General features: G+C 44.8%; 1 protein-coding gene across 2 annotated transcripts in view; it reads left to right on the top strand.

Annotated features, from left to right (window-relative positions):
* The first annotated feature begins 5,999 nt into the window (after positions 1-5,999).
* PARD3B (par-3 family cell polarity regulator beta) overlaps positions 6,000-14,731 on the top strand; it is an 853,033-nt gene continuing 844,301 nt past the window's right edge. Inside the window, exon 1 of one of the 2 annotated variants that reach the window (XM_081143277.1) lies at positions 6,000-6,223. In XM_081143277.1, the coding sequence (XP_080999403.1) occupies positions 6,104-6,223 (120 nt within the window). In that variant the 5' untranslated portion in view covers positions 6,000-6,103. The remainder of the gene's footprint in view (positions 6,224-14,731) is intronic. The other variant, XM_081143276.1, reaches the window with a different exon arrangement.

The following is a 14,731-nucleotide window of genomic DNA, read 5'->3' as shown; positions in this document are numbered from 1 at the left end:
TCTCTTCAACTTATTCCCAGCCCCTTTCCTGGCTCACTAATAGTATACAAATCAAACTGGCTTTCTCTTAATTCCTAAAACATACCAGTCTCAGGAATATTTGCAATTGCTGTTCCTTTTCTTCTAAGTTCTTCACAAAGTTATTTTTTCCCCTCTTGTTCATTCAGTCTAAGCAGGTTCTCTCTTTCCCCAATATACCCTATCACACAGACTGCTAATACCCTTCATTACCCCTTATCACAATCTGCAAATAGACTATTTTATTCATTTGGTTAGTTTTTTATCACCTGTCTTTCTCACTAGAGTCTAAACTTTGTGACCACTTCACACTGAGTAGATTATAGGTGTTGAGTAAATACTGTTGAGTAGAGATATGACTGATGGAGTGAACAAACTAAGCAGGGGCTTTTGTCTGTCTCCCAGGTCCTCTGTATTCCATGGTGCACAAATCTGATCATGTCTCTGTCCTGCTTAAAATCCTTTGATGGTTTCCTATTTTCTGTAATAGTCATTCCAACACGTAGCACATCTTTTTGAGATTTACAATTGTGGCAAGAGCAAGGGATCAGAATCTTAAGTTGAAAGGGAAAGTTCAGGAATAGATAGAAGAATGAGCTCCTTACCGTCACCTCTTGGCCCAAAGAAAGTTCAAAGGCTTGAGCGAGTATTGGTCAAATAGCTGTTGTCTTAAATTCTGTTGCCAGGCAGACAGGGAAGTAAGGAACGCACTGGACTGTAAACTGGAGGATCTGGGCCCTGATTTTTGCTGGTCACCTGACCTTTCCAGTGCTTAGTGTCCTCAGATATAAAATGAGGAGATTGTATAAATAATCTCCAAGGCCGCTTTCAGCTCTGTAATTATTCTCAGGTACTAGACTACTATGTCTCAGGATTTTTTTTGAGCATCAAATTAAATTATATGTGGACTGTAAAATATAACACAGATTGTACTATTTTGGCTATGAGTATGGCACCTTCACTATAGAGCAAGCTATACTTGGGCGTTAGAAATTGTTGATGACAATGATGGTATGTAGCTTCCAAGCATCGTTTGGTTTGTTTCTTTTTGCAAGTAGTTTCAAACCCAGTGAAAATAACTGGCATTTAGAAATGGTAGTAAATGGAATAAAAGGTGAAAGAGGACCATCTATTTTGCCTACTATGTACTGGTTACCTTCCATATGTTATACCTTAAAATAGGCTTGTCATCCCATTTCATAAGGGAACGCAGTGACGCTTGCCTAAGTAAGGCTCCATAGTTGCCTGAGTGGCCGGTAAGTGGAACATAGGTCTATCCAGCTCTCATCTACTAGCTGTGTCTTCTCTCTTTTATACACTGGAGCATCTGGTGCCAAATATTAGTTCTGTCTATATACCTTCTGCCAATTACATGAGCACCAAGTCACTTCTCCAAGTAAAGGGATATGAGCTGTAGAAGAAGGCCTTAGGAAAAGTGAGTAGGATTAAAAAGAGAACCCTTGATTGCAACCTCAGCTCGGTTCAGGAGCTATCCTCTGGCAAGTGTGCTGGTTTGAGAGCATCCCTGATCAATGCCATTGGCTTCCTTCTTAAGTCTGTCATTGAAACCTAGTGTGAGAGGACCCACTGCTACTCTGAGTAGGACCTATTACTAGTGTCCAGTGTTCATGGGCCCTAATCTGCTTCAGAGGAGATCACACAATGAGGAAAAAGCATCCAGCCATCGATCAACTCTTAATGCAACATCACTGTTTCCTTGCTTTGGGTTGGTTGGTTTTTATTATTTTTTTAAAAAGAGACACTCATTTTATGATTCAAGCCCTATTCAAGAAAACATAAATCAAGGCAAGACACTAGAATTCATAATGTGGAATTCTATATAAGGAGGGGAGGTCTAGCTGAATCATTGTGGAGAGTTGTGGGTCTTACCTATTAAAAAGGCATAAATAAGGACCTTTCCAAAGGCTGCTAATCCACAGTACTGTCTTCAGGACATAAAGCATTGTTATTTGTGCCTTAGGCAAGCTGCAGAAGCAGTAAACAAAGAAACAGTCAATAAATGAATGCCATCAGGAATTTAGAGACAAACATGGCAAGAAAAAACCCACTCTTGTCAAATTCTTTGCTAAGGAAGGAAAGAATAAAAAAAAAGCCCTCATTTTTTTCTTTCTTCTCTTCTGATATCACTCTGGCACCTATTTTCATAAGGACGCTAAGAACATAATCTATTGTACTAATTGCTCCAAGGGGCTTAGAAAGAAGATTATCTCCAATTCAATTAACTTTTTGTAATAAATAATGCTTGTTATAAATAATTTATTGAAGGGTGAAAATATTTTTTTGTTTTAATAGTGCAAAACATTAGACTGAATGACCGGTCAACTATATATTAAATATTATCATACTTTATTCAATATATTCCTAATGGCACCTGACATTTTAGTTAGAATTATTATAAGGCAGAGCTGTCTAGTAATATTGGTCAGTATTATTGGTCTCTGCATAACACATTTTCACTGGCTACTCCAAAGCTTGCTAAGCTGTTGAATAACAAATGGGAAAATATCACACCACAGGCAATATTTACCCATCCAACAGGCAAAACAAGAATATGGAACCCAGGCCCAGAATCCTCTAGTGTTACTCAATCAAGGCAAATTATTTATTGTTTTCTGCCCAGGAGGTCCCACGGGACATGAAATATTGATTTAGGAATTTGCTGGGCATGAACATCTTGGTGTTGCAACTATGTTCTTTTATATAACTTCTTAATATATGATAAAATGTTTCTATGTAGTCTGTGATAAGGCTGAATAAGTTAAATCTGGCTATTTAATAAACATGAAATGTAAACACTAACCTCTTTTTATAATTACTAACTTGTGGTCATTAAAGTTCTCTGCCTGGTGTGCAGGATTGCACAATACATTGTTTATATCCATGCCTGGCTTCATCTCTTCCTTCATCTCATAACTGCACAACCTCTGCTGCCTCTCACAAGACCTTATTCCAGTCTTTCTGGGAATGAACTTTTTCACAGTCTGGGCATTTTTCATGGCTCACCTAGGGCTTCTCAAAGCCAGGGCATTCTCAAAGTCAGGGCTCTAGGTATTGGTGAGGGGCTGAAGCTGGGCCTAGAGGAAGTTTGTGGTGTGAAGGAGAGCAGGAGCTATTCATTATGTGAACAGAAGAGAAGGGTTCTGGAGCAACTGTGAAGGGAAAAGAAAAGTCCTGAAGCATAAAAAATGGCAACATGTGAAGTTATTTCAGCAGCAAAAAATATGCTCTGTACCATTCTACATACCCTTGTAATATCTGCTATTAAAAGTAAGGGTCACACATTAATGCACAGCATTAGTATTCATTTACTTGTTTGCTCTACTCACTTGATACTCCCATGTAAAATCAGCATAGCAGTCACTGCAGGCTCTGGAGTCAGACTGCCTGGGTTCTAATCCAGCCTCTGCTACTTTCTAAGAGTGTGATCTTACTCTCCCATGGCCTCAGTGCCTTATGTCGAAAAGGAAGTTAGCAAACTTACCTCTCTCGTAAGATTATTGCAGAGGAAAAATATCTAAGTCAATAATGTTCAATAGAATGATCAAATTCACTGTTGTTTTATAGTTTCTATTTAACTTCTCCCATCTGTAGGCCCTGTCTTCCCTCCTATCTATACGTTCCTTGAGAGCTGGGAAGCAATCTTATGCTTTGAGGAGGCTACGTGCTTTCTCTCGTCCCATTTGCTGAGGGTTCACCCCTCCCCTATTCTGGGTCCATATGATTTAGTGGCAGGTGACCACTGCTGCATTCATCTCACCAGAGGGAGGGAATGAGAGTCAAACTTGGATATGCAAGTCCTCATTGGAAGAAGGCTTCATGATGGCTGAGATGGCTGGCTTTAAGGCTGGGTACACCTGTAACACCGGGAGTGGCTAGCTTTGTCTCCTTTGGGGAGACCCTGCCTGAGAAGAAGACAACACTGAGAAGCACAGAGCCAATAGATTGGAGAGAGGGGGGCCTCTGAGGACTGGTTTCAGGGTTCAGTGTTGCCTCGAAAGAAAGCTCTTTGGATCTTCTGATTTTAGGAGGAAATAGATTCTGTCTTTAGTTTATTTAAACTAGTTTGCATTGGATTTGCTACCAAATTATACTAATATATTTTCATCAAGTCCACTTGATCTGCATGATCCTCTTTGATGCCACTGATGGTCTATAGGTCCTGTGTATAGAAGACAATCAATATATATTTATTGCACATATGAATGAGTTAAAAAAATTTTAAAACTCTTAGAGTCCATGAGCCCGTTACTTTAATCTCCCGTGCATTATTGCACTGTCTGGGCAATAAAAGTTCAATCTAAGTGCATCTTGACATAGGAACAAACCTGTTTTGCAGAGAAACACGTGATGTAGCCCCGAGGATCATGTGGGATGAACTGGATTGCTGAGAAAGCTGCTTGGGGAGACCAGAGATTCAGTGTGGGAAGAAATGATTTCCTCTCAGCATAACTAACTCCAGGGTCAGCTCAGTCCCTTAACCTCTTCGAGCTCCATTCTTTATGCACAGAATGGGAAAATAGTATTTACTTTACAGGGTTGATGTTAGGCTCAAAGGAGCTCATTTGACGTGTGAGCTAAGAATGATGCAGGTGGTGTTTGCTGACTCTTCTCCACACCTACCCCGACCCAGACACAGTGGTACCTCGGTTTTCCAATGTCTCCTTTGACGAACATTTCCCTTGACGAACGTTTTGGGTTATGAGCGCTGAAAACCCGGATTAAATGCTTTGGTTTTCCAACACGCCTCCTAAATCGAACTGGCCACGCGGCTCCCGCTGAGGGCAAGATCCTGTCAGCTTTTGATCCCTCGGTTTTCCAACGTTTCAGAACTGGGTCTCCTGGAATGTATCACATTGGAGAACCGAGGCACCACTGTACTCCTGTTTCAATTGGTGATGGATACACACCTACCAAATCATGAGCCTAAGCACTTTAAAAATGGTGTTTCCCGTCAAATGCACAACCGGAGGCACATTTCAGAAGAATATACGTAAGCACAAGCCATCGCATTTGGGTCTGGGATGTGGCTTTTGTGGGAATACTTGTCTTCCTCCCTAAAAGCAATGGTTTCACTGCCAAGTTAGACCCGAATCCCTTCCGTTTTGCCATCTCAGGGCTCCAGAGGGCAGGTGCCACGCGGTGCTTAAGACAAGGTCCTGGCCGTCCCCGGGGCCATCCCTGCCCCTCAGCACCCCTGGGCAGCCCGTCTTTAGGGTGTTCGGGTGGGCGTGGCGAGAAGCACCTGCTCGGGCTCCCGGTGGATCCCGCTCCAATCCCCTCGTTTTAAGGGTGTCAGCCCTGCAGCCTCCGAGCTGTTCCCTCGAGTGTGCTTTAGGAGATCCGGTTTCAATCCCCGCGCGGGGAGCCTCAGGTCCCGTTACAATTCCCCAGAGCTCCGCGCCTGCCGGAGGGACACGGCCAAGGCGAGAGCGAGCGAGGGGACCGGGCTCGCGGGCTCCGGTTACCGGCCGGCGCGCTCCCCGCCCGCGCCGCCGAGCGCGCGGCGGCCGGCAGCGCGGCCCCTTTAAGAGCCGGGCCCAGGCGGCCGGGCCGCGGGAGCGCCGAGCGCCGCGCGCCGCCGGAGTTGGGACCAGCGCAAAAGTTTCCTCCCAACTCCGGCCCCGCGCCGCCGCCGCCCACTCCAGCCCCGGGCCTGGGCCGACCCCGCCGCCGCCAGGGCCAGGGCCGGAGCCAGGGCCGGAGCCAGGGCCGGGCCGGGCCGGGCCGGCAGTTTCGCTTTGGCGCGCGCGGAGCAGCCGCCGCGGCCGGGCCGAGCCGGAGCCGGAGCGGGAGCGGGAGGAGGAGCCCGGCGCCCGCGCCGCGTCCCGGCGCCCCCGCCGCCTGGGAGGGAGCCCTTCCCGCCGCCTCCCCTCCGGACTCCCGCCCCCCGGAGGCCGCCTTCCTGGGGCGAGGGGGCGCTGCAGCGAGCCCCGGGCCCTGAGGGGCGCCGCCGAGAGGGCCCCGGGTCTCCGGGCCCGCCCGTGCCGCGCGTCCCCCGGGCTGGGGGCTGCACCCACGGGGCCAGACACCTGTTCGGCCAGGCCGGTCGGCCGCCCGGGCCAGGATGAAAGTGACCGTCTGCTTCGGCCGCACCGGCATCGTGGTGCCCTGCAAGGAGGGCCAGCTGCGCGTGCGGGAGCTCACGCAGCAGGCGCTGCAGAGGTACCTGAAGACCCGCGAGACGGTGAGCGCGGCGCGGGGGGCGCGGGCGGACGAGGGGGCGCGGCTGCCGGCGGGCGCGCTCCCCGCGGGCGCACCGAGGCCGGGCCGCCTGCCAGGTGCCCGCGGGACCGCGTGGCGACGCCTCGGGGACGCAGAGCCCCGGGCAGCTCGGTGCGGCGCTACCTGCGGCCACAACTGTAGAATGTTGCGGATAGAAGTGGCCGGGTGTCTTTGGGAGGGAACGGGCCTTGCTTCTCGAAGGGGGGTGGGAGGAACCGCACGGCAGTCCCTGGGGGTTGGCAGTGCACAGTCTGGCACCCGATCCAAGCTCCCTGCCTCAGAGCCTCTTTTGAACGAGTGTGCAGGTGACTGGAATGGCCGTGGGAGTTTGGGAAGCACTGCTCTAGAAGTTGAGGGAACGCTTGTAAAGGGACCCGTGAAGGTGCTGCTGGCCTCAGGTGTAGTTTTTGACCCACCAAGGCCCAGCACACGTGGCTTCGTGGAGTTCAGAGTTGATGGGTGCAAGTGACACCTGGGCAGTTGTAAGTGATGGGGCCTGGGCGGGTCGGCCTCCTGAGCGGCCGTCCCTCAGTGCCTGGCAGGAGCTTGGGTGGGAGGATGCTGTTTGCTTGCACCCACCAGTCTACGGTTCAGTCGTTTGTAGTTTAATGCCACACATTTCATGAACATTGACTACCTGCGTGTCATGTCATGGGTGGCTATTGAAATGAGCACCAAGACTACCCTAACTCTGGCCCTGAACTCAGAACCAAGTGAAAATTAAGCGAGGCTCAGGAAGAGTGTTCTTAAGTGTGGAATGCATGTTCGGAAGACTTAGCTGGACAGGAGAACTTTGGGTAACAAACTGTGCTTCTGTGTCTTCATCAATGGAGAAGGCATTGAAGGCATTCAAATGGGACGATTTGTGTGTCCCAAACCCTCCTGAAACAGAATAAGGCATAAACTCTTGCCTTAGAGAGTTCTTTTAATATTTGTTCTCATGCTATGAGAAGTGTAGAAGTAATGTGCCGGCCAGTTTAGTGATAGGAAGACATAATTTCTTTTAATGTCTTACGGGTTATCTAAGACATAAAAATAATTTTGTTTCTTCCAAATATATATTTTGGGCATTTAAGAAAAATCTCTGCACCTTCTGTGCCTCCACTAAAAACTATTATACAGAAAAAAAAAATCTACTCTGGATAAACACATGTTTATGTTGCCTTTAACAGCAAAGGGATTGAGAATTGTATAGTGAGAGGCCTTTAAATAGATTAAATATAATAAATATAACACCCAAAGCTGAACTCCTTACTAATAGAATTGAGGTAGAGCAGGGAAAATAAAGTGGCCTATAAAACTATATGAGTATCCACCCTAGTGCTTTTTTCCGTTGTTACAATAGTTTACGCCGTTTACGTTGTAATTCAGTTAAACTGAATTTGCACATATAACCAATTGTCTTTGAAATCATATTTCACTAACTACCTGAAAGTAAGCTAAGGTTAATAGTAACAAAATTATTCTAAACTAATTATTAAAGTAGATCTTATTGAAGGATTGTCTTACTGAGATGATGAATTATTTTTATTTTTAACTCATTATTAAAAGTAATTTATGCCTTTAAGTTGTAGACATTTAGAAGTTTAGTACATGGAGCTCTCTAAGTAATAGAAGTAAACTATAGGCTTGAAAATAACATACAGGGAACTAACTAGATGATATTTAATGCATTATAATTTGATCTTAAAAGGTGTTAAAAAGCTATTGATATTCTGTACTGAAAGCATAATTTATAATATCACAGAACCCATAATGTAATTGTATTGATCCAGTTTACTGTTATTACCAGACATTAAATTTTTCTGTTTACATTTATATATTAGTGAATGTGGCATTTAAAGGTCACTTGCAGCTTATAAGCCCTCCCTCCCTTTTTTTTGGCTTTTAAAATCTCAATTTAATAAGTGGCAAGTGATATTTTCCCCCTCCCCAAATATTCCTCTCTCACCATTTCATTTTAAATAATATTGCAATCATAATAAAGCTTAACTAATATTAAATGGGATTCCTAATGGAGCTAAAATGTCAAGAAATACTCTGACAAATTCCATGCTTTTATCCATTGAACTTCGAAAATAATGGGAAAGAACAGAAATGTCAAAATTCAATTTGAAAAATAATTTGTCCTAAGTTTCTTTCTTTAAATCAGTGAAAACGTTTTAAAAGGCTTGTTTCCCTGGATGGCAAGGTTTCACACCTTGCATATAATAATAATAAACATAACTAACATGAATCGTGCTTACACTCTGCAGGCACTATTCTAGGAACTTGACATGTATTAAATGACTTGCCCCCTGAGGGTAGGTACTGTTATTCCCATTTTACAGATGGAGGAAAAAGAGACAGAGACGGGCCTGGTACATGGTAGAATTGTAATTTGAACCCAGGAACTGTGTCTCCAGGTCCTTACACTGTCATTAACTACACAGCCCAGTAGGTTATTATGTATTGGAATTTTCCCAGCTTGTTAGTTTTTAAAGTTTGTTTTAAAAAGGCAATTCCATCTACAAACTGCTACAATAACATAACTATAGCAATTTTGTTTCTTGCGGAGAGGTGGGACATCCACAATTTCCTCTTGGCTATCTTTTACAGTATATAGATCTATATGTTTTAAAGGAGAAGTCTAATTGCAGAATTTGCGATATTTGTATGAAAAATCAAGTATGAAAAATGTTCCTCAGTCTAATTACAGATGGAAAAATGGGCTGGATCTCTCAGGCATCCAGGTAGAGAGTGCTGGCCAGAAAACAAATTTGGCGGGAACTGAATGTAAGTTAAGTAGGTTTCTTCTGGAGCCCTGAATAATTTAGATGGGAGAAAGTCAGATTTCAAGATTGAGGATAGATTCAAGGTCTTCTAAAGTTTGGAGGGTAAGTGAAGGCCAAGGAGGCCATTCTGGATTTTGTAGGCAGCACCAGAGAAGTCTCTCCTTCTTGTTGAGAGGAAACAAAGAAGGCTGGTATTTGTGGAATGTGGAAAACCTGCTGAATCAGCAGCAGATGAGGCCAGAAGTAGGTAGGATGCTGAGGAAACTGAGGAAGGCTTTAATTATGTTCTGAAATCTGGGACGTTGAGGTTTCTGTAGCCTCCCCACACCCTCCTGTTTAAGGAACTCTGTTGGGGAGGTGAATTGGGGAGCATTATGGGATCACTTGTCTTTGATTCTGGTAGTTTATCAATGTCCGGGGCTCTACATACAGTTTAGTTAAGTAGTTAGTGGAGAGAAGATTGTCTTCTTAAATAGTCAAGGTGGGGATCATTGAGTAATTAGTTTAATTTATCATCAAAATTATGTGTCACAGGTGAAGGGGTGATCGAGCTATATCCTGCAGGGGCTCAACCCTGGCTGATTATTAGTCACCTCTAATTTTAACATTTAACATTTTAAACAATACAGATGCCCAAGTTCCTTTCTCCAATATTCTCATTCGCTGGCTTTGGAGTGGAGCCTGGATGTAGGTATTTTCAAAAGCACTCTAGGTGATTCTAATACCCAGCCAGGGTTGAGAACCACCAATCCACAACCACTAATCTTGGTAGCAATGAACTCATTTGATTTTAAACTGTTTTCATGGCAGATACTGTATCTTAGGCATCTCTAGATCAGTCTGTCATTAGCAGCTGTCCATTTCTACCCTAAATGAATTCTTTCAGCAGGTGCTCAAATAATTTTTTAAATTGAACATTGGTTACACATACACACACACACGGTGAGGTCAGAGTGAATAACCTGTACTTAGGAGTTGAAATGGATGAGATAATATGAACATTGAGTTCATGGGAAAACGGGTGTGCTGGAATTTTCCAGAAGCTGATTTGTGGATCTGACTGTCTGAGAAACCTTTTTTTCTTTTCTTTCTCTCTCTTTTTAATTACTGAAACATTTGATAAAATTTTCAAAAGGAATCTCTTCTGCGTTCATACATTTTGAATAATTTGTTTGTTTTACCAGTCGAGGCCGACTTCCCAGATCTGAACAAGTTAAGAGCAATAACCTTATTTCTTGATTAATTTTGGGATCCTAACCTAAGAGGACTTGTAGGATAACCGGAATCTGGTGTGTTGTTCTGTGGGACTAGTGTGGAGGAATAAGCCAGCACCCTTGAATTCCTGAGCTTTTCAGCTTTTGATGCCTTGTTTCCATCTTTTAAGGTTTCCTTATGCATAAACTAGGAGCAGAATATTGAAAATGCTTTTCTGGGGCAGTGACTTACCTGAGTGCTTTATTTTCTGTTCAGTTCTCTTCTCTCGTGATGTGTGGATCTCCTTCCCAGCATATGGATGGGACTGACTCACCATAAGCATGGCCCTTGCTCCTAACCTGGTTTTTGTTCTGCTACTTGACTTGCATTGGACAGCCTCTGAGTTTGCAGACACAGGGCACGTGGGGCGTGCTGTGGCCCACAGATGTGCTGTTTTAGTTCAGCTCAGTGTTATATTTTGACGTAGTTGCCATGTTTAAATATTTTGAGATTTCATGCAACCATCTAGATTTCTATCTTTTACTTGGGAAAAACAATACAGAAACTCTGACAGTTCTGGACTTTCCTACATAGCGATTGTTAGTTGGAGCTGAGATACCTCTTTTCTCTTTAGAAGGAATGCTCTGGTCTGCATTATTGCCTCCCAAAAGCAAGTCTAAGTTACCCTTATGCTTAATTTTTTATCTCGTTCTGATTTGCTTACTAATGGCCCACTTAATGCACTGTTGCTACTTGACTGGCCTGCTGGTGGGCTTTTGAGTTTGGGGCCCCTGGGCCTTCTCTCCCCACCCCTGCCCCTGTGCATATTCCAGTAGCCTACGCATAGGGTTTGCAGACCAGGGTTTCAGCTGCAGTTTAGTTCACCTGAGCAAAATTAATTGTCCCATATGGGATTATCGCAGCCCCGATTTGTAGTTTGGAGCACTGTGCTCAGGTGGCGTAGTTAACCAGTATTCATTACCAGGGTATTTGTGCCATAGATCCTCTTCGAGGAAGCTGGGTTAGTGATAATGCCAGATTTTCATGAGACTGTGTTTGCTGAAGTGATTGATTATTGAAATCATCTGAAGTGTATAAAAAATGCAGTGCTTTGGGCCTCTCTTGGAAAGTCTAAAGCAGTGCAGCCCAATAGAATTTTCTGTGATGGAAATGTTCTATGTCTGTGTTTTCCAGTAGGGCGGCCTCTACCCAGTACAGCTCTTAAATACTTGGAATGCAGCTAGTGCAACTGAGGAACTGAATTTTAAATTTTAATTTAAATTTAAGTATTCACAAGTGGCTTACCTTACTGGACAGTTCAGGTCCGAAGCTCCTCTGATGATTTCTCTCAGCTGCCTTTGCAAGCCGCTGGTCTAAGGCTCAGATCCCCGGCAGTCCCTACCTGATGTTCTTCTAAACATGGCTGTCTGCTCTATTGAGGACTTTGCCATCTTTGTTTACTACACTTTGGTATCCACGGGCAGTAGAAAGAGCCTTTCAAGTCTTAAATCCTCCATGCAGACACGTGCAAAACCCAGCTGACTTACAGAACAAGCCGAGGTCTGCACCTTTCCTGACTGGCCTGAGACACACATCTTCCATCCCTGGCATTGGTGGATGGTGGGCCAACCGAAGGGTGAGCGAAAGTCTAGACATTTCCAGTGAGACTTAGATGCTTCTGGCTGAGCTCACCTAGCATTATGGCTCCAAATCTCATCCGTTTAGTGACACCCTACATCTTTCCTGTGGCTCCAAGCTCCAGTAGAGGAGACTCCTTGACACCTTTGCTTGCACGTTGAGGAAGTGCCTTACACTTGACTTACCCCAGAGTGAACTCTGGATTCCCTACTCCAAATCCACCCCTCCCACAGTCTTCCCATCTCACTAAATGACAATACCATCCTTCTAGTTGCTCCGGCCAGAAATCCTTATAATAACCCGTGACTGCCCTTTTCCTCGTATGATCCATATGCAGTTAATATGCAAATCAGATAGACTGTGCTCTCACAGTTTGTCTAGAATCCGACCACTTCTCTCTCACTTTTCTGTTAGCATGTTGGGGTGCCCCTGCTACAGTCTTTTCTCAAGACAAAAGCTTGAGTGATCATTTAAAGTTCTAGCCAGGTGTCATGTCATTCATTCTCTACTCAAGGTCCTCTGGCTTCCATCTCTTTTAGATGGCCTAGAAAGTGCTACCTGACCTGACTCTCTGCAGGAGAAAGTTAGCACCACTGCCCTGAGACTGCTGGCCTTAGACCTGCTTGCAAGGCTGACCCTTCACCAGCGAGCATAGATTTGGGGAGGTTTTCCACCATTGCCTGAAGAGAATGACTCACTGTGCCAAAATTGTTTATGCAAACTGTGTGGTTTATGCTGAATACCTGCTCTTTTCTGGAGGCCTAGAACTTTTGTAGGCACTAGATAGAGGAGTGGTGCATGTCATCAGCCCCCCATGAAAACCTTGGATGCCGAGTCCCTCATGAGCCTCCCTGGTAAACAGCATTTCATATGTGTAGTCAAAACTCATTGCTGGGGTTGGCAGTCCACCTTGAGAGGACCCTTTCCTACTTCGGCTTTCTGTCCTTTTGTTGTAATCAATCATGGCTGGGAGAATGGCCATATGCTTTGTCCCTTGTGTCCTCCTAGGGAATGAATCATTGAACCCAGAGACACTATTTCTTACCATTCAGACCTCACTGCCACCCCCTCTCTCTTCCCCAGCCACAGTGATGTCTTGGCTGTTACTCAAACATGCCAGACAGGCTCTACCTTATGTGCTGTTTTCTCCCCCTGAAATATTTGCCTGCAGTTATCTACCTATCTGGCTCCCTTATCTTTTCATCTTAAAAGATTGCTTCCTTCTCCACAAAACCATCCTGACCACACTATTTATAACTATAACCCTGCCAGCCACCCTCTACATTGCTTTCCTGCTTTATTTTTCTACCACACTGCTTATTTTAACTGCATTTATTGTCTGTCTCTCTCCACTAGAATGTTAGTTCAGGTAAAGATCTTTGTCTGTTTCGTTCATTGTTGAATCCCTAGCACCTGTAAGAGTGTCTGGTACATAGTAGGCTGTTGATAAATTTCTTGTTGAATAAATAGTTCTTGTAGTACGTGTCCATCACCATCCATTGCAGTTATCTCTTGCTTCATTTCAAGCTACTCCAAGATGTAGTTGCTTAAAATAACAACCAACAATACATGGAGAAGGCCCAGTGTGACGATTTCTAGGTCTGGGACTGGGATGTTCAAGATAGGCATCTTCATTCACATGGAGCAGATCTAAGCAAGATCACCTGAAACCAGTGCCTTAGCTAGGAAAATTTCAGTAGCTGGGGGTTGGCTGTAAAGACTTGCCTGGGGCATATGCCTGCAGCCTTGGTTCTGGCTGACAGCTGGGTTCCCGGGTTCTCTTCTTATAGGCTCAGCATCTGATCATCTTCACGTAGCCCCTTCCCATGGTCTCTACAGCAAGGTATCAAGACTTCTTTCATGGTAGCTCAGGGCTCCAAAGAGTACAGAAATGGAAGCTGCCAGGTGCCCTGCAGACTTAGACCTGTGGCTGGTGTGATGTGCTCTGCTATGTTCTATTAGAGCAAGTAAGAGCTTCAGCCCAGATTCAAGGGAGAGGATTATACAAGGAGCTGAATAATAGTAAGTATAGTTCTTTGAAGGGCCACCAATGTATCTGGTCACAAAGCCAGCCTCAGTGATGGAAATGTGATGATTAATTACACCATCTCTGGTTTTGATGAGTTTTCACAGCTTCTGGGGGATGAGGCACACTCGAGAATGAGCCAGACAATCGCAAATGACACTAGCTTATCACAGCAAAGGGTTGTCTTTTTGGGTGGGAGGTAGGGCTCAGACCCACACAAGCCCGTTCCTACTTGCCCTTTGGCCTCGGTGTTTTCTGCAGCTCTCCTGCACTGTGTTGATGAGGGTCCCACAGGAGATCTGGGGCCTGGCCCGGCAGTGGCAGACATCACTTCTGCTAGCATTCCACTGGTGAGGCTCGCCGTGAGCCCCGTCTGGACACAGTGGGCTGGGGAAAGTAGTCCGCGTGGATGTAGGTGAGCAGCTGGCCGGGCTCTGCCGCATACTGCGGTCGCTCCGCAATCCCTACTCTACTGTGAGGACTCAGGAACCAAGAGTGGGTTTTTTAAATTTCCCTCTCCTGTTTTGAGTGCAGTACCTGATAACAGAGTATGAATACCATAAATGCTTGTTAAATTATGTTAAATTTCACGTCACTTTCTTTCGTAAATATGAGACTGACCTGTATTCAACACAGTGTTTTGTAAGTTTGGAATCATTATAGTTGGAATGAGTTTTCTTTCTTTTTTTTTTTTTTAAAAAAAAAAAAGACTCAATGCAACCTTTCTCTTGATTACAGTCCAGCACCTCATCACATCGCATTTGTGGCAGGCAGTGGTCTAGTGTGGGTTATATCTGCCTCGCTGACTGTCATAAATCACAGCTGTGCGTTCTGACAG

The sequence above is a fragment of the Miniopterus schreibersii genome, assembly GCF_964146895.1.
Source record: "Miniopterus schreibersii genome assembly, chromosome: 7".
NCBI classification, from domain to species: Eukaryota; Metazoa; Chordata; class Mammalia; order Chiroptera; family Miniopteridae; genus Miniopterus; species Miniopterus schreibersii.
This window is presented reverse-complemented; position numbering and strand designations above follow the sequence as displayed.